Source organism: Gossypium hirsutum, chromosome D08 (genome assembly GCF_007990345.1).
Source record: "Gossypium hirsutum isolate 1008001.06 chromosome D08, Gossypium_hirsutum_v2.1, whole genome shotgun sequence".
NCBI lineage: Eukaryota > Viridiplantae > Streptophyta > Magnoliopsida > Malvales > Malvaceae > Gossypium > Gossypium hirsutum.
Window position 1 is genome coordinate 67,409,139 of NC_053444.1, and position 21,169 is coordinate 67,430,307.

The 21,169-nt window shown below is 27.5% G+C and overlaps 2 protein-coding genes across 2 annotated transcripts; one reads left to right on the top strand and one right to left on the bottom strand.

Moving 5' to 3' along the window:
• Positions 1-9,687: 9,687 nt before the first annotated feature.
• LOC107928318 (myb-related protein 308) lies at positions 9,688-12,012 on the top strand. The gene is made up of 3 exons (XM_016859508.2): positions 9,688-9,899; positions 9,987-10,116; positions 10,786-12,012. Exons 1-3 carry the CDS (start codon positions 9,770-9,772, stop codon positions 11,420-11,422), a joined length of 897 nt encoding a protein of 298 aa, XP_016714997.2. The 5' UTR covers positions 9,688-9,769; the 3' UTR covers positions 11,423-12,012.
• A 1,294-nt stretch (positions 12,013-13,306) lies between these two features.
• Positions 13,307-16,935, bottom strand: LOC107928292 (NAC domain-containing protein 86). Its single transcript, XM_016859483.2, has 4 exons — positions 16,711-16,935; positions 16,358-16,617; positions 15,501-15,836; positions 13,307-13,795 (listed from the first exon to the last, which is right to left on the bottom strand). The coding sequence occupies exons 1-4, from the start codon at positions 16,865-16,867 to the stop codon at positions 13,577-13,579; spliced, it is 972 nt and encodes a 323-aa protein (XP_016714972.2). The 5' UTR covers positions 16,868-16,935; the 3' UTR covers positions 13,307-13,576.
• Between the last annotated feature and the right edge of the window lie 4,234 nt (positions 16,936-21,169).

The following is a 21,169-nucleotide window of genomic DNA, read 5'->3' on the forward strand; positions in this document are numbered from 1 at the left end:
GCTTGCTTCAACATCCACAAGTTTCTTAATTTCCGAGATTAATTGAACCTATACTTATTTGTATCTAAACCACCAAAATGTGTCTTTATATATAATCCTTGCTCTAATCTTTAACTATCATTAAAAGTTATCCCACTCATTCATATTTTTTATTTTTTATTTTAGATTTTGAATGGGTTATTTTAAGCACATTTGGCATTGGCAAAAGTTTTAATTTGAGGGGCTAATTTGTTATAATGATTCTTTTTTTACCCCTATTACAATCTTTTATATGCAATAAACCCTAAAAATAAAGAAAACAACGAAAGGGACGAGGGAATTTCACTTGACAAGCTCTTTTTTTTTCTATATATGTTATATTATTTTATGTATAATGTGTATTATAAATTTATATAGTATTTTACATGTTTATAATTCTATTTTATGGCACAATTATATATTTTATTTTATTTAGACTTTGACATGTTTGTCATGTTAAAACTTGAGTGTTTGTGTCAAGTTTTAATTAATTATTATGTGTAAAATATTATAAATTTATAATTTTTTCATGTTTTATTTTATTTCACAGTTTTATCATAATAATCCAAGTTTAACTCTAAATTCATTGATTGAAACATTAAATCATTATATATATATGAATATAATTATTAAAAAATTAATCTAATCTTGCGAAATGAGCAAGTATATTGTAGTTCACAAATGAAAAAGCAATCCCAAGTTTAATTGAAGTATTGTTAATATAATTAAAAATTAAAACGTGGATAACATTAATTCATACCTAAAGTACAATTAAATAGGACACAAAAGAGTCTCCTCAAAGTTTCTCTATGGTGTAGGTAATAGTATGAACTAATGAAAGGATTAACAGAAGCGAAGAATATGGGAGTTTGTACAGAATGATAGGGCTGAAAAAAAAAAAAAAGCTACAACTATTTGAATGGTTTTTGAAAATTACAGTTATTCGAAATTAAGTTGAATTCTAGTTTTATTTAATACATAATTAAATTTAAATTTTTATATAAAAATAAATATTTTATATTTTAAATAATGAAAATAATTTAAAAGTTCGTTTTTTAAAAATATTTATGAAAAATATATTGAAACTTTGTCAAATAATATTTAAAATTATAAAACAAAACTCATTTTTATAAAAATAAATCTAAAAATTCAAAACAAAAAATTAATATAGAAAAATTGAGAACCGAAAGTAGACGGTCCGATGAATCCCATTTTATGTATTTCAAAAAATTACACAAACTGTAAAGAAAGACATTGAGATACTTGTTGAGGGGAGTAAGGGCTTTACTTTTGATTTAAAGGTGCGTTGTGTTGTTTGTTTCCAGAGTACATTTTGTGTTCGTGCCCTACCCCCAAGTGCTCTTGTGATGTACTGTGTGAATTAGATTTAATAATATTCTTTATTTTTTAAAAAAGTTATAAATTTATTAGGTATTAATTTATAATTTCATTATTTTTTAAGGAATTAAATGAATTTTGTTAGGACGTTAAAAGTGTACTTTTACTATATTAATTTATATTTTTTTATTCATAAGAGAACTAAATTGAAATATTCTCTTTTTAGAAAAAATCAAAGTATAATTCCACTATATATATATTGATTTATAGATTCTCTATTTATAAAAAGATTCTACTGAATTTTGTCTCCTCCTTATATTCACCTATGCTTTTGAAGTTGTTGTTAGGGGTGTGCAAAATTCGGGTAAAACCGAAAAAATTCGGTTAACCGACCGAATTCGGTTAATCGGTCGGTTAACCGAATTTTTTCGGTCGGGGGTCGGTTAATTATTTTTTATTTTTTTGTTAACGGTTAATTCGGTTCGAAACCGGTCGGTTAACCTAATTTTTTCGGTTTAACCGAAAAAATTAATAAATAAAATTATAATATATAAATAGGCCTACTATTCACCTAAACCAAATCCAAACCCAAGTATTAAACTCAACCCAATTACCCAACCCAACCCAACCCAATCATAAAATTTTCAAATGATTTAATAAATAAAAATAAAATTCTAAAACTAAAACTAAAGTCTAAAAGTCAAAAAATAATTTAATTATATAGTGATTCAATTCGGTTAAGTCGGGTAATTAGGTTAATTCGGTTAATTTTTAACAAAAAATAAAAAAAACATATAATTTTCGGTTAATTCGGTTAACCGACCGAATTAACTAAAACAATTTCGGTTCAGTTAACGGGTAAAAATTTTGAAAGGTTGGTTAATTCGGTTAATGTTATTTCGGGTCGGTTAACCGGTCGGTTAAACGAATGAACACCCCTAATTGTTGTACAATTCTTAATCCCTTCAATATAAAATGAATATTGTTATAAGATTTAAAAATTTATTCAAATTCATAATATTGTTTTCAAATTTCGAATTTGTATTTTCTCATTAAATCTTTTTTTTTCCTTTACCTGTGTTCTCTCATTAGTCGGGACTTGGAATCCAAAAGTAGACCCACCCATTTTCTATGAATGTTGAGTGTTCAAAGTAGATTTGTTTGTTGGGCCATGTTTTGTATTTCTAATTGAGTTTTCAACCCAATTAACTTTATATTTTTATTATTTTTATACTATTACTTAAATTTTTTGATTGAGTTAATCACTCAATTGAAAATTGATTAAAAATAATTTTTTTATAAAATAACAAGTATTACTTTAAAAACAGTATTTTTATCCTTTTATATTTTATATAAAATCTATAAAAATAAAATTAATCAATAATAAATCTAGAAAAACACCTATAAATGATTAAATTTAAACTTCGAGCCTAAAACACCGTAATATCAAAAAATTTAACAATACTACTTCAATGAAAGCCTGATTTTGTTTTTACATAAAAAACTTAAATACATTTTTACATAATTTTTATATTCTCATTAATATATTTATATAATTAAAATTAAATAAAAATTTATTTATTTAAATTAAATTTAAGTCGAATCAAATTAATGATAAGAAAAATCCTTACCCTGAGCCATTTGGCTACATGACCTTCCCTTTTGGGAGACGAAACATGTATGAAAGTTGATTGCTAGATTTTTTGCTCTTTAAACTTCTCTTCTTGTATTTATTTGACACTTTAACTTTTTGATGTTACTTAATACTTAAACTTGTAACTCATTAATTAGGTTGGTATCTTCACATTAACACTTTTAATTTGTATTGATATGATACTCATAGCTAATCCGGTAGTACCACATGGCAGCCTCTTAATATGTTACGTGGTAAAAATAAATAAATAATTTTAAAAACTTTAAAAATATATAAATCTATAATGTATATATAAAAGCTTGGATAAACTTTTGAATTGACATGAATACCTTTTATTTTTCATCATATTACTAAATTCACATTTAAAAATAATTATAATATTTAATTACAACCTGTCTTTGCTCAATGGATACAAAGCACCCATACTTTAGCACCCGGTGCAACAACGAGCACCAGTTTGATCTGGGGAGGTAGTGATTTAGTGGCAGTAGGTGGCAAAGTTGCTTTGTTACCTATTCCATTAGGAACTGCATATTTTTTGGTCCATCACATTCATACATTTACGATTCATGTGACGATATTGATACTCTTGAAATGTGTTTTATTTGCTCGTAGTTTGCATTTGATATCGGATAAAATAAATTTCGGTTTTCGTTTTCCTTGAGACGGGTGGGGGACATGTCAAGTATCCACTTACGTTTAAAAATAATTATAATTTAGGGTTTTTTACGTAAATAATATAAAATAATAATTAACTACAAAAAGGTATGGGAAACAGATTAATTACGAGAATAGGCATTTGCTACAGTGTTTTGATGGTGCCGCCTAACATATTGGTGACACGAGACTAAAATGTGAAGGCCTAAAATATTTAGGGATCTGATATGAAAATTTACCATTTTAATTGGCAACGGAAAAAAAGGGGCGCCTGACAGTGTGGAGGCACCAAGCTTTCAAAATGGTAAATTGCCTCGTGAATCCCCCTTATTTATTATTTTATTTTATTCCCTTTTTACATAAAAAAATAGAGAGGACTCTTATTAATTAGTCTAAAAAAATTTTCTACCAAAAAGTATTTTTATAAAAAAATTTGATTTCAATTAGAAATAAATTTTATTTATTTTTCGAAAAATAATTATAATTTTATTATCAATTTGATTTATGGACACGATATAAAATTATAATTATAAAAGCTTTAAAAAAATCTTATTATTTATAAATTATAATTATTAGTTAAATTTATAGTTTCCAAATATAATGTGAGTGAAAGAAAACTACTATGAATACCGTTAACTGTTATATTAGACATTATTTGAATATTTTTTTTGAGAAATAAATAAAATTTATTTTCAATTGGAATAAAATTTTTTACAAAAATAATTTGTGGTAGAAAAAACTTTTTGGATTAATTGATAAGAGGCCTCTTTAATTTTGATGTTAAAAGGGAGAATAAAATAAAATAATAAAAGGGGGGTTTATGATGAAATTTACCCTTTCTAATGTTTGGTGCCGCGGCAGTGTCAGAAGCTTTTTTGCATCTGAAATTAAAACGGTAAAATTCATATCAAGTCCCTAAATATTTTAAGTCATTACATTTTAGTATGGTGCCGCACCATAAGAACACTGTAGCAAATGCCTATTTTTATTATTAATATGTTTTTCATACCTTTTTCGTAATTAATTAATATTTTTATATTATTTGAGTAAAAACCCTATAATTTAAATTATATTACATATTTAAAAATAATTAGAATTTAAATTAAAATTATTAATTAAAAAAAGTATGCTAATTTAAAATTAGAGTTATAATTATAATTTAAAATTATTAGTTAAACAAATTTTGACGTAAACAAAAATTGTGCTAATTTTATTGTCGTAAAATAGAGTTATTACTTGAATAAAATTCTAAGCATATTAATTACCACTTAATTAACATTGGAGTTCATTATGGTAACTAGTTATTATTTTGAATAATGCCATTTTGCATTAATTACATAAAATAAAACTATATTATAAGTTGAATATGTTAAAAATGATTTAATTATTATGGTAAACAATAATACAGATCACTCGACTATGTTTAAATGTCTTTTCTGGTCCTCCAACTTTTAAAATTTTGAAAACTATTAAAAAAGTATATCCAATCCTTTGATTTTTTTTTTTAAAAAATCATTAAATACTTAAAAATATTTGTTTTAATTAGACATGTCAAAATTTAACCACAAGACAAGCAAATAAGTCAGCCTTGTAAAGATAAGTGGTTTTGGTTAAAGTACAGACTTTGATTATCCACTTTTATTACGTGTTAATTATGTTTCCTTCATCACGAGGGTTGAAAATCTGTTATCCAGTCTTGCTGGATAAACTTAAATTAATTAATTCACCATTATTTTCATTAATTAATTAATTTAATCTCAATTAATACGTCACTTTCTAATACATATTGTTTCCTCAAGAGATTGAGATTTACAATATTATAATTTCATTTTTGATACATCAGTGGTCCAATTCTTTTTTTATTTATTTTTAATTTACAAGTGAAATTAAAATTGACATATATTAATAGTGAATAAAATATATTTTTTTCTTTATATTATTGAACTTTCATTTTGAAGTTTTCTTGGAACATAGGTAAATTATTAGTACAAGAAAATATTTGAGGAAGTAAAGTGTAGGAATTAATTATTATAAACAAAATAAGATATATATATATTATATATTTGATGAGTTACTAGAAGGATGCTTTTCCATTTGATTTAGGTCAAAAATATTTCTCTATGTAAGATATTATATAAAATATTATGTCCCATGCTTTCTTCATTGTTTTGAGTTAATATATAAATATATATTAAATTCTTATTTTATCTTTTAACCCCTAAAAAATTAAATTCATTTTTAGAAGATATTATTCTATTTTAGGGCTGCTCATAAATCGGGTCAGGTTAAAATCGGGTTTTAAAAATTTTTTAAGTCCAAGCTCGAACTTGACTACCTAAGCCCACCCAAAAGGTCTGTTTTACTGTTCAAAATAATAAAAAAAATTATTTTAAATTTAATTATAAAAATGTAAATATACATCTAAAACTATTTCAATATTGAAAAATATAAATTTAAACCCGACCCATGAACATCTCTATTCACTTTAGCCTATTGCACATTCCAGGAGTCTATATCAGAACAGTGTGAATAGGGGCACAACAATAAATTTTTAAAAGGGGTTCGGGAAAAATATTATAAATAGTTGAGAGGTCAAAATTAAAAAATTTATATTTTAAATTAAATAATTATGCAATTTCACCATATAAAAAAAATTAAAACTCGAACTTATCTTTTATTTTAAGTGTCAACTGAACTAATACTAAATCTAAATAATAAAATATTTAAGGGGTGAAATATTAATGTTATTATGATATGAATGTTAATGACAGCTATATTTTGTCTGTCATTGATGTTGATAATCACAAATTGATTTATGTTCACTGGCCAATAGATATTAGATAGAAACAATAAGTGGCAAAACCATTATTATTTACAATAATTATATAATTATTAACATGATTTTATACATATATATATGTATTATTTACGTTTAGGCGTAGGCAGAGGCAGATCATAATGGTGGCCAAGGGGCTTTGGCTGGAAAATTTCATTTTTCTCTAAAAATAATTTTAATTAGGTTGCCAAAATTTTAAAATTTCCTATTATACGTTTTATTTTTTTAATTTTATTTAAGTTGCTTAAGATTTTTTTTTAAAAAAATTATTAATTTCATAAAAATAAAAGTTTTAATTAGACCCCAACTTCAGGTCACATTGTACTGGAATTTGGTCGGTTTAACTTTATAGAATATTGTCGAATTGAACCGGTCCATTGTTTTTCTGGATTAATTTCAGCAGAAGTCATTAAATTTATGATCTAGATTTTAAATTAGTCCCTAAACATAAACATATTTTAATCGAGTTCTCAAATATCATTATCAAATCTATCATGCCCTTTTATCAGCTTAGACATGATTAGATTGAGTATTAAATACCAATTTAAATATACTATGGAGTATGTTTAAAACATGCAAATTAAATTATAAACACATGTATATCTACTACATGACCATTTTAGATTTCACGTATTAAAAAAATAACATTCTAAACTTTTATTTACACTTTGTTCTTATTACAAAAAATCCAATTTGTTGGCACACAACGGTTTACAATCTAAACCACACGTTTTAAGTATGATCCATGTTAAATTCGAATTGACATTTAAAACTTAAATTAACAACTGGATATATTAAATATTTGATTAATAAAAGTAGAATTAAAACATTTTGAAATTTAAGGTCGAATTTAAAAACAAATAAAACAAGTAAGCAAGGGTGTAATGAATGATTGGTTGGTCAATTTCATTACTATTAAACAAATAAAGACAACTTGATTAGTGTCTTCGATTTGACAAATTTAAGAATTGAGAAATATGAAACAAGTTTATTTTATTTTATGGATTTTCTTAATGCTTCATTCGTCTTATTTATCTTTAACTAATTGTCAATAATGTTAAGTTATCTAAACTTAAAAGAAAATAATTAACATAAGCAATTGCCCCACCCCATCTATTATCCTAAAAATGGACTATCAAATGCCACAAACAAAATTTTAAAAAAATATAAAATTAATTGATTCAATATTACATATAATTGGAAAACATCATGTCGTTAGTTGAGAGCTGAAATTAAGGACAAAAACACCAACAACTCTTGCACTTGTTTCTGTAATTTTCCTTCACCTTCTTAAGTACTCTCCTCATTCTTGTCAAAATTCAATTATAGATGTTACTTGAGTTGAACTTTAGATATGCTCGAACCAAAATGTTTTGATTTAATTAATTGAATTTGTCCAATTTGAATACAAATTCACTCAAATCTAAATAAATTTGTATCCGAAATAATCTAAACTCGAAATAATTTAAAATCGAAACAATCCAATCTCAAATGATCTACAATAACTCTAACATGGATAAGTTAGAATTTGAAATATTTTAGACTTGTAATGAACAAACCAAAAGAGAAAAATCGGAGACTCAAGCTAAAATGACCCGAATTTAAAATTAACCTAAATTCAAAATAATTCAAACTGAAAACAATTTTTCAAAAATTTAAAATCCCAATTTAACTTGAATTAATTCCAACCAACACAGATTGAGTTTTTAAAAGATCAATTGAGTTTAAACTAGTCATACTTAATCCACAAGACCTTTGATAAAAAAACAAATAATCATTCAATCAAAATTTAAAATTTAGTTAAGTTAATCTTTTTTCTATAGAAAAGTAATTAAATTTTTAAATTTTTAACTTTATAAAAAATTTTAAAAAATAGAATTAATAATTTATAATAATTTTCAAAAAATTATCTACGTCAACACTGAAGTTTATATAAACTGTCATCTCAATTGAGCGACTTTTTCTTTTAATAAAAATTAATTTAACTAAAATTTGAAAGTTGAGAATTAAAGCGGTCCATCCCAAAAATTAGTAACAAAATGATAAAAGAGATAAACATTAAGATTAAATTTATGAACTATTCATCCCATTCTTATAACTATTTTGATGGCGCTATCTAGTCCTAGATGAGTGCACCTTAAGTTAAAATTCCAGCACATTTCTTTTCTAACATAATTGGTTTTAAGGGACCAAAATTCTTTGTCGGACTTTTGTTGTTTGACCCATTCCGATGGATGATCCAATACACACAGCATATGTAAAAAACATATTGGAAAAAAAGAAAAGAAAAGACAGGCTAATCAGCACTAAAAAGCTAATTAAGTTGCTAGTTTAAAAAACAATTATATAAATAAATTTAATTAAATGTGAAGGGTTTAACTTGATTGTGTTTTGTAGAATACAAATACAAGGAGTGAGAAAGAAGTGAAGTAACGAGTGTCACTCTCGCCAAAAGAAAAAGTGAGCTACAAGTGACCCAATTCCATACTCCAATTGACAAAATCTTCTTTCACCTTCATTTTATCAATGGGATGGGACCCTTATGTTTAATATATTTTTTCTTTTTTACAAAAAAAAATTATTTCATTCAAGACTCTTTGATATTCCGATAGTGAACCACAACTTTTGATTTACTAGCCTTGAATGTTGATTTCAAAACTGACATGAGAATTGACAATGATTTTTCTTACAAGAGGTATTTGAGTCAATAGGAAATGTACAACAAAAAAAATAACTTGATAATAATATTGGGTCTTGACTCAATCTAAATTTGAGTTAGACGGTTCGACCTTTAAATATGATAAAAAATTTTTAGTATTTTTTTTATATCTATAAAATTTGAATCTATCAAAATTCTTTACCACTCAACAAAGGGTAGAAAGGGTGGCACTCTAAAAATTATATTTTTTTCTCTTTAAAATGTATAAAATTATAAACAATAATAAAATTATAATCTAAAATTATAAAATTTTAATTTAATCGTCTAAAACATAATACATTGGCTCATATCAAAATTTATAATCACTTAACCCTAGTCCAAGCCATGCAATATTGTGTGTTTCACAAACTTCCATTGGGATGTACTTGTAAATTTACATGTACCGCCAATACTTTGACATGTCTTATTTCAATGACAAATCCCTCTCTCTCTATATATATGAGACAAGGTCTCCTTCTAAATAGTAATTGGAAAGAGTGAACTGCTCTTAATGGGAATGGAAGGGCCGTGGTGATAAAGAAAAGGCTGATGAGCTGAGTGTTTAGGGATGGGCCATCGTTGCTGCAGCAAACAGAAGGTTAAAAGAGGGTTATGGTCACCTGAAGAAGATGACAAGCTCGTCAAACATATCACTACCCATGGCCATGGAAGCTGGAGCTCTGTCCCTAAACTTGCTGGTACTATATCATAATCTCATTGAAATTAACATGTGAAAATGGGTTGTCATGCAAGTTTTTAGATGATAGTTATTTTTGATGTGGCAGGCTTGCAGAGGTGTGGGAAGAGCTGTAGGTTGAGATGGATAAACTACTTAAGACCAGACTTGAAGAGGGGTTCTTTCACAGCTGAGGAAGAACAGATAATCATTGATGTTCATAGAATTTTAGGCAACAGGTAGCTATACGGATTATATTAAAGGATTCCATTTATATCTTTGAAAAAGGTCAAATTCTATAGAAAGTCCATGTATTATGTGTTTTTAGCGGATTTAGTCCTTCCACTATAGTTTGATCATTTCTAGTTTCTTTATTTTTTTGAAATGTGTATTTTCCAGTCGTGAGGAAATATTTTTCCATTAATTTTGTCAAATAATTTTAAGTGATCTATTTTTAATATATGTGGTGATGTTGCCCACCTAGGCATTTTTGTACAATTAAACAACTATATGTCTAATCATAAAAAAATGTCAAGGTGTATATGTTAGATCATCACATGTTTATAAAAATAATTCAGATTATTTGATAGAATTGATGAAAAAAACTACCATTAGGATTGAAAATTCATACATGAACTTAATCTATAAAAAATGCAACTCTTGAGTTGTGGTCCATTGACCGGGAATTCACCTTCCTTAAAAGTTGCTTGGGCTCGAATAGTAGGTGTGTCGGCTGCTGTGGGGTGTGTTGGCAGTGATTTGCTTCACTATCACACTGTAGTGTGTGAATTGGGAATATATATATATATAATGTAAAACACATAGTAAAGGGACTTTTTATGGAATTTGACCCTTGGTAAACATTTGTACATATCATTGAATAATGTGCTTTTATTATCATTTAACAGATGGGCTCAAATAGCCAAGCATCTTCCTGGGAGAACAGACAATGAAGTGAAGAACTTTTGGAACTCTTGCATCAAGAAAAAGCTACTCTCCCAAGGCCTTGACCCCAAAACGCACAACCTCCTTTCTTCACGTCAAAGAGCTTCTAATAAACTTGCATGCAAATATTCATCATCATCACCATCATCACAATCACAACATGGTTCCTTCACTGTTTTCAACATCACTTCACATGCTAAAGATACCAACAACAACAACACCACCACAATGATGATGAACCCACCGCCACCTGTTGTTACATTCCCTCATCAAAGCCCAAACCCTAACACTACTTATGCTCAAAACCTTTACGGTTCATCAATGGATACCCCATTTGTTTCTTCATCATCTTGCTTTGGTAACATGTTGTATGAAAGTGATCCTTGCATTTGGGATGATGCTAATGCTGTGGTTGAAACATTTGAAGAACCAAGAGTGGATAGCTTGCCACCAGCACCACAACCACAACAACAAGAGAATGATGATAAAATTGATATGGATTGTTCATTAATGGAGGGTGGTGCTGGTAGCTTTGACCTTGGATTACTTGAGTCCACACTTCTGTGTGCAGCAATGGATGATTTTGGATGGAACTTTTAAGGGTAAAAATACCATGGAGGCTCTTGTACTACAAGTGAGATTGCATTTTACTCTCTTTACTCAAAAAATGAGCAAATTAGCTATTGTAGATTAGATCAAAGAGCAAACCGGTTCTGTCAGTTCAAATTTCATCCATTTCTATAGTTAAAAACTAGTGTTGATGGAATAATCATATAGTTACACATGACGTGCCCCATATACCTAATGTTGAGGTACAAAGATCAATTTTTAGTAAAAGGATCACTTTGCTCTTTAATCTAATGTTCAGAGATTAGTTTGCTCATTTTTTAAGTAAAGAGAACAAAATACAATCCAACTTTTAATACAAAAATCTCTATGATACTTTTATCAAATTTTAAGGTACCTATTTTGTGCGCATATAAATTAAGTTACCTTTACATCTTTCCAAGGTTATGCATGATCCAAATATTTTTAGTGGGATAGTTTTACTATACTTAAGTTTTATGAAATTTATGATTACTATATTTGCTTTTCATTTAAGTTAGGTTGTAAGAATATATTGTTTGTACAAAGACATCTAGACAAATTTTTTTTCTTTTACATGATAATAATGAAACAATTAATTGTTTTTAATGATTTATGTTGTAACAAGTAAGGTTACAAAGGGTTAATCAAATTGGTAAGGAAATGGTTTCTTTTTCATTGTCATTTGTCAACCAAAATTTGATTTTTTTTTTTGGAAAGTGTTTCAAAAATAGCATCTTGAATTCATCGTGTTAATTATATGAAATTTCTTGAAAGGATTAAAACAAAATAATTTAAATATACGTAGCGTTTGTGAGGGATCATAACATGCATAATCTGAATATTTTCTTATCATGCTGATAATGCAAACGTTATAGGTTTGAATCTATGATTTCTAGCTTATAGAAGGTCAGTGCGCCATCATGGTGCCTTATTTATATACTAAGAGGCGCCCCTAAACTCTGTTTAGAGTTATGGAACAAAATCTTGAAAATATGTCGTTCTTCAACAACAACAACAGAAAAATACGCGTTATTAACACAATATTTTAACAATAATTAAGATTTTTATTCATCCAAGATGCAAAATCAAAATTCGGCCAAGAGATTAGCACTGGATCTTTAGTAGCTGTTGATACTTGAGGCTGCTGTGGGACTGTAATAGCTTTGAGAGCTTATGGGCTGCGAGTGGTTCATCATTCTTGGCAAAAGGTTTTGATTGGATTCTTGCCATGGAAAGGGTAAATAAAAGCTAGGAATAACTGTTCTTCGTCACTTATAGTGACTGAATAGGATGATGATGACATGTCACATGACGTGGAAAAAAAGTCGCCTGTTACGCTTATATTGGTCAGACACAACGCCATTAACGGAGTAGAGGAATGAAATTTTAGGTACAAAAATTGATATGTATCACATTGAATAATTTGTAAAAACTCAAGTGCCATTCATGTCATTATCTCTATTAATTTGAAGAAATTGGTAGTTGCATTTACAAATTATTATAGTTATAATTTTAAATTTTATAGTAATTTCAATTTTTTATATACTTAAAGGTCGAAAGTTTTTATAATAAACAAATTACTAGACATTGCATGACCTGTATTAAGAAAGCATGAAACATAATAAAATAGTAAAATTTTAATTTAAACCTTTTATAATTTATAAAATTATAAATTAATAATGATAAAATTACATTTTGGCCTTCTCAAAAATGATAAAAATTTGATTTAACCCTTTAAAAATTATAAAGATATAGGCTATATTAAAATGATGAAATTACATTTTTATTATTATAAAAACACACAATTTAATTCTGGCCCCCAAAAAAATTTCAGGCTGTGCCGTTGATAAAGACTAAAATAAAAAATATATAAACCATATAACAACTAATGAAAATGTGGCTAAAATCAAATTCAAGTTTACTATATTGAGAATAGAAATATACATGATACATTAGTTGAGAAGATGTAAAATGAACTTTCCCTTTCAAAATTGAAGTAGAACTTTTGAACCACAATCAATCAATTTAAAAAAAAAAAACTATTTTTTCTACAAGGAACGCAAGAATACTTGTGGCCTTATCGTGTTGTGATTGACAAATAATTTGTAACTTTGGTTAAAAAGAAAAGGAAAAAAAAGAAAGAAAGAAGATTGTTAGTATTTTGGATTAATCTTGGTGCATGTAGAGAGGCATGGAAATATCTTGAGAGGAACAAAGAGAGAAAATCTCTTCTAAAGATCCATTCATGTAGTCCTTATACTTGTCATACACCATGTATTCATCCATCATTTCTGCTTTTGTCTCTGATAAATTTATTTGTGGGAAGTCTTCAAGCTCTAATGGTGGATATGGAACTTGATACTCAACATTTGTGTACCCTTCTGCCTGCATTTCCATTCATATGCATACAAATAAGAAACAACGATATCATTAAAATGGACTTTCTTTACTAAGTGATATTGGAATTTCTCTTTTAATCTCTGAAAGTTTCAGTGTGTAATCATATTAGGCTTTGATTAAGTCTGGAGTTAAGTCAGATCAGATTCCTAAACAAATGCAAACAAGGACAAACTAGAGGGGTAGCCAGAGACCCTAATTCCTTATAACTAAAAAATTGCTCCTTTAATTTTTGAGTGTTTATAAAGTTTTAAGTTAATTTAGTGGTAAAATTGTACTTCAACTCTTCTTAAAAATCAAATTTTAATTTTGCTCTCTCTAAGAACAAAAAAAATTATAGTTTAATCCTTAGAAAATTGAAATTTTTTTACCTTAATACAATAACAAAATTATATTTTTAATTCTCTTTAAAAAATTATAATTTAAATTCGACCCTTTCAAAAAAAATTGGCTTCACTTCTAAAGGTAAAGCTCTCTCAATGTTGTTACTCAAATCTAGGATTTACTTAAGGAATATTGAACTTTGCTACTTCGTCCATTAGACATGAGAGATGTTAGCTTTGTGGAAAATGAGGGAGAAAAGAAGTTTTAGGTGAGTCAAAAGAAAGAACGGGGCATGATTTGAGTGAGATGTATTGGGTGGAGAGCTTTGGGAAAAGTGGGTGATGTACTTATGCTAATTGCCTTAAGATCAAAAAGTTAAAATTCCAACCCACATTTTTATCAAATGATCATAGTACTTTCATGTGTTTGTGTTGAGAAGGGAAGACTTGGAGAGTGATTTTGAAGCCTTTAGTGATAAAGCAAATAGTATATTTTTGCCTTAGAAATCTAGGGTTGGCAAAGGAGATAATCAAAAGTCTCAAAAAAAAATTTTAAATACTAAATTATGATTTTGGTCCCTTTATTATCCTTACATTTAGAAACTAATCTATGCATTTTAATTTGACATAATTTATTTTTTAAATTTTATAATATCATTAATTAATTCAAATAATTAATATCGTGAATTATTATAGTTAAAATATTGATATAAATTTTTCTTAAAAAAATATTTTCCAACAATAAAAAAGTTTCATGGGAGATATTGTATTGAAATGGGTAATTTTAAAAAATAACCTATGTCAATATTTTAATCAAAATTATCAATAATGTTAATTATTTGAACCAGCTAAAAAATCAAGGTATATCAAATTAAAATATAAAATTAAGTTTCATCACAATGAAACTAAAATCAAATTTTAACAAAAAGTGATCTATGTACTATTTTGGGATTGGCCATTGCAATGACCTAAGAGCCATGCTAATCATTATTGATTCATCTTGCATCATCTTCAATATTCATAGTTACAAAAGTCTTAATCAATTATGTTTGGACCTGCCAAAAAAAATTATATTTCAACCTACTTTCTAAAATAAATTTTAATACTTATAAACTTTTAAATTTAAAGATATTACGTGTTTAAATATGTTTAAACTTATAACAATAGTAATATTAATTAAATTAATATTTAATCTACGACTTTAATATTATTTAATTCAAAATATTAACGTCGATTAAGTCATTGGTTCAGTGACAAAATTTTCTATTAACTTAAAATCGAAACCGAAATTAAGTTCTGAATTCGAAGTCCTAACAACGCAATCCCTCTTCCATTATTAAAAAAAACCAAAATAATAATAAATCAGTTACCTGGATTAAGTTGGAGGAGAAATCCATGGCAAGAGATGATGATATATTATTAGCTGAACTGTTAGCTTCATCAGAGGTAAATGGAGGTTGATTATCATCTGCCATGGCCATACCAGTTTCATAAGATGTTCCTTGAGTCAAATCTGAAGAGGAGGTAATTAAATTCTCATCTTCAATTTCAACTTGTCTGCCTTTAGGGATTTCATTTCCACTTGTTTCCTCACCATGTAATTGTTTTTCCTTGTCTACATTGTTGTTATTTCCAACAGCTTCTTCTTCTTTTGGTTTAAGGATTTGTATGTTCTTCTTGAACACACGACATAATGCATAACAATCCTGTTTAACCAAAATTGTGAAATCAATTTCTTCAAATAAAAGAAGGACCATCATGCAAAGTGTGTAAAAGAAGTGGGGAAATTGGAAAAAAAAGAGAGATGAATTAAAGGGTTAATATAATAATATGTCATTATACTATGGGTCAAATTTTAATTTGATCTTAAATTTCAGAATGTTGGTATTGAATTCTCAAACTAAAGTATAGTTTCAATCAAGTCCTTCAGTCAATTTAAAAAGTCAACTTGTATTTGACATGGTTTCAATTCTAAACACATATGAACTAATAGATTAGATTCAACCTAATAATATTTAACAGGAATGCTTTGAAGTTTAATGACTAATTTAAAATTTGACTCATAATTTAAGGATTTTTTTTATAAAATTAACCCTATTTTTTTTAAAAAAAAGAAAGATCATGACTTGCTGGTACTTACATTACACCTAATAATCAGTCATAAATAATTATATGGTATACTCGTAAAATTAAAAGAAATTCATAAATAAACATAAAATAAAATTACCTTTAAAGTAGAGTTGAGCAAGCGATATTCATGCATGACCCAATTGGTTCTAATGCCATGGGGAGCTCTTCCTCTATAGTAAACCAGTGTTTTTTTAATACCAACAGCTCTCTTTTGAGACTGTACGGCCCTATCTTTTCCGGTGGCTTTCCAATACCCGCCGCGTGTCGCCCGGTTCGTTCTCGACCCGTTCGGGTACTTCTTATCCCTTGGACTGTAAAAATACCATTCCATGTCTTTGCTAGGTAGATATGACTTATCTGCAACAACAACAAACCATTACATTACCATTAACCATCCTATCAAATACATAATAAAAAGTCCCGTGACATTGATCCTGAATTTGATATTACCTGGTAAATCCCAAGGCTCGAATTTGTAGAGATCAACTTCGGGGATAACTTCGAGCTCGATGGGGCGACCGGTGATTTTGTTGTGGAGATAGTAAGCAACAAGTTCTTCATCAGTTGGATGGAACCTAAAACCGGGAGGGAGACTCATTGGAGCCATTGAAGATGCTTTGTTAAGAAAGAGAGATAGAGAGAGAGGGGGGGGGGAGAATTAGGATGTAAGTGAATGAGAATATGGTTTGAGGGGGTTAAAATTATAAAGAGAATAAAATAATGGAATGATAATTGGGGGAATTCGGCTTTTGTAGATTCCAAGTGTAACGACTTGTGTGAAAACCTTTGGAAAGGATAAGAAGTTTCTTTTGCTTTCTGTAAGAGCTCACAAACTAACAAAAAAAAGAAATCATATGTCCCTCTCAAAAGGTAGGGTGGGGACACTAAGCCAAGCCGACCATACTTTTTTTTTTCTTCAATATCAATACAAAGATTATACCAGTATTTCAAGATGGTTAAACAGTGATCTATGCTTAAGGTTATGCCAATGACGTGTTTATCCTTGTACCTTCGTGTGGCTTCAGCAATCTACAACTTTCGGTTGAAAAAATGCCATTTCTTGTTCAAATTCCCCATTCAACTCTTTGCAGTCGTAGCTCACAATAAGAGCCCACCATCATAGTGCTCTTAGTCGCAACTTACACCTTTTTTCCCCATCACCTATCCACATTTTTTTTAGTCATCGTCAATCTAAGATTATTGCTCTACCGACTATCAATTTTGTATGGGCATAATAATAGCCTTAGGATATGAAAGATTCAAATGAATTTGTTACTATCCTTATCCTTTAGTTTGAATTGTCTTTGAAAACTAAATAAATAAATTTTGGATATAACCTTTTATGTTTAGTACTTATGTGTAATTTGATCTTTTCATCAAAACGTCTCAAATAAGTTAAAAGGTGTGGCACAGTGCCTACGTTTGCTTATCCATTTTGGTATTGTATTTCCTTATATTAACTTAGACTAGTTGTCTTGACCAAGTACTTGTGGTTAATATGAGTTCAGAACATATATGATATATCCTTTCATATCACTTGAGATGATGGATCCTTTTGGATCACTCCACCATATGCCTTATATTATACCCAAAACATCCTATCTTCAGCATTTGTCATTATAGGCCCGTTTTGTGATGAATCAAAGTATGAGATTACCAACACATGAGAGTATTTGCATAGACACTAGAGTGAAATATCAAATGAAACTCTTATAGCAGGTCATGTTTAGCGTGCTTGTTCTCATAACGAAGACCGACATGTAATGCTTAAGTATCCCATGCTTCAACTTATAAGATGAGTTGCATACATCCCCATGTATGGAGGGTTAACACATGTCGACCTCTGAGCATTATCGATGTCTTATCTTGATAATACGATGATCAAGAACATTTTAAGAATCACAACTTTGATGCATAAGAATCTCATAATTGTAACTCCTTATACAATATCATATGTGTTCTAGGATTTTATCTAAACAAGTTCCAAACATCACTAACTTTAACATTTTACTCACGGATAAATAAATTTCTCAAATTTATACTTTATAACAAAAAATAGTGATTACAAGCTAATCATGATTGACTTGTAGGATTTTCACTAACATTTAATTACTAGCTAACGAAGCAAACACAACTCAAGCCTTGTACGCATTTTGTTTCTTCGGGCTCTTGGTTAAGTTCATTTTAGGTTGTGCCCTTATATTATTTTTTGATATAACAAGACACATCGACTTAACTAATCCAAAATAATTTCAAACAATTTAACTCAATTCTATCAAACAACCATCCCTTATTTAAATTGTAATAAAATTCAAAACTCAATACATTATTTTTTATCCAAATATTATTTTCAAAGTATCAAAATTATCCCTATTCTAACTATATAAGATCTAGAAATACATATTATATACATATGTCTTAATATAAACCTTTTTATGTCGTGGTTACCAATAAAAAAAAACAAACTTGTAGTTGAAGGGTAGCAAAAATATATTAACAATGGAAGTGTAAAGAATAATAAAGCATTGGAGACACAATTAAATTAAGACAAAAAAAAATATGATTCAATTGTTATAGAATGAGTATCATAATCTTTCATGACCTAAACAATATGGATTGATACTTTTATTGCTTTTGCATGACGGTGGCATATAGCATGTGCCTCTCCTACTATCCTTCTACGTACATTATAAGACTTGGATTTTGCTTGGGGACCAAAACCTTTTCTTTTCTTTTAAATATATAAAATATTATAGAGTTTGATAATCCAGTGGTCCATAATTTAATCTTATATATATATGTGTGTTCATCATTACATATATAAAGAATATGAGTGATATATAATTTAAATTGATTTATAACATCAACGAATAACAATATGATCACTTTAGCTGTGACTTCGTCGAGCTATATTTTCTGTTGTGTGTTCAAGTTTTTTATTATGACAAGTTGAACGAATAATAACCATTGCTTTCCTTCTTGGATAAATTAAACAATTAAAATTATATTTGCTTATTTTTTAGCTTTATCTACTAATTAGTTTTAACCCTTTTTTTTAACAAGTTTTATTAATTTCAATTTTTCAGGTGGACTGAGCTGAATTGGGTTCGAGTTATGCTTAATATAGTATTGACATATTTTATATTTGTCAAAGTTTGAGACAAAATATGAACATTAAATTTTGCTCAAATCTAACTTAAACCCGTATTAAACCCACTCATATTATTCTTTTTACAAAAGTTTATGCTATTTTCAATTTAATTTAACATTTTAATATAGTTTTTAATATTTAAAATTTAGTATTATATACAATTATAGATTTAATGAACATATGATATAAATTACTTAATATCTAAAAATAAATAAAATAAAATGATATATTTCATAAAATGAAGTAGGCTTAAACTTTGCATGTAGAAATTTAATTCATATTTTAAGCCAGACTATTTTTTTAAATCTATTTTGTTATCTAAATTTTCTTTTAATTTCAATTTTAGAAACCAATTCGACCCTGTAAATAACAACATTTCTAAACTTACTTTTAGGGGGGGATTTTGTAGCCAACTCACTGTAGAATTCCCAAATTTATGACTAAAAAAATAAAAGCATGCTAAAAAAAGATGATATAAATTGTCTTATATATGATTAAAAGAAGGGTTTTGATACTTTTTAAGCTCATCATTGTAAAGATTCAAAATTTGAAAAGATCACCCAAATTTATGCCAACTTAAATACTGTACATAATCTTTTACCTTCAATTCAAAATAAAAAGAAAATTATATTTAAAATTTTAATTAATATTAATTCCAGATTTATTTTTTAGACAATTTTTTTCTTATTTTAAAAAACTTATTATGCATAAATAAGCAAGAAAAATTAGGAAGATATTTTCATGAATTTATATATTTCTTTAAGTTATTTTTATTCTTTGCTTTTTCTTTTCTAAAAAGAAAAAAGAACACTTTTATCATTCAATAGGTGAGGATTCAATGTATGGACCCACCATCTATATGAAGAAATCTACCTGGAACTGACACACCATCACATTTTGCTTTCTCTTTTTTGTATTTATTATTATTTTTCTACTTTTAATTATTTTCTTGTTATATTATTAAATTAATATTTGTTAAACTACTTTTCTTTAGTTGTGTTGTGTAGAGTATATGTTAGTGGGGCCTTTATTTCCTTTTCTTAAATATCATTTTCATTTGGGTAAAAGACATTCCAACCTCTTTAAATCATTACAAACCTAAAATCTTTGACTGCCCTTTCTCTCTCTTACACGTCGGATGGGTAGAGTTGACTCATTTTATTTAAACCAGATTTCGATTCAAATTAATTTAAAATTTTTAAATTAAAAAATCAAATGTAAGAAAAAAATTAAACTCAAAATTAACATGTTTTAAAACCCAAATTCGACTTATTCTGATGGGCCCCTTTCTTGGATGGTATAATTGATTTAATTTTTTTTTGTTGTTTAAATAAAACAAATTGTAAATTTTACCCTTTCAAAAGTTAAAACCTCTAATTTTTTAATTTTATCTTGAATCTCTTTTCACATAATTTTTACGTTCACCTCTAATCGGAGTTCAAGACCACTCCGATCTAAGCCAAAATCCACAGCCTAAAGGCCTTAGCCCCTCCAACGGAAAAATGGTAAAATTACTTTATAATCTCTTTAGAAAATATAAGATTATATATTATTAAAATAATAAAATTACATTTTTGATTTTTTTTCTCTATTGACAAGTAAAATTATAAGTGTAATGTATGGATATAGCCTGTTAAAAAAATAAAATTTTAACCCTATTTAGGGATTTTTTGAAAAAAAAAAGAAAATTCACTGATAATCGACCAAACAACTAAATAGAATATGAAAAATTACAAGGATTGAGGAAGAGTAGAATGG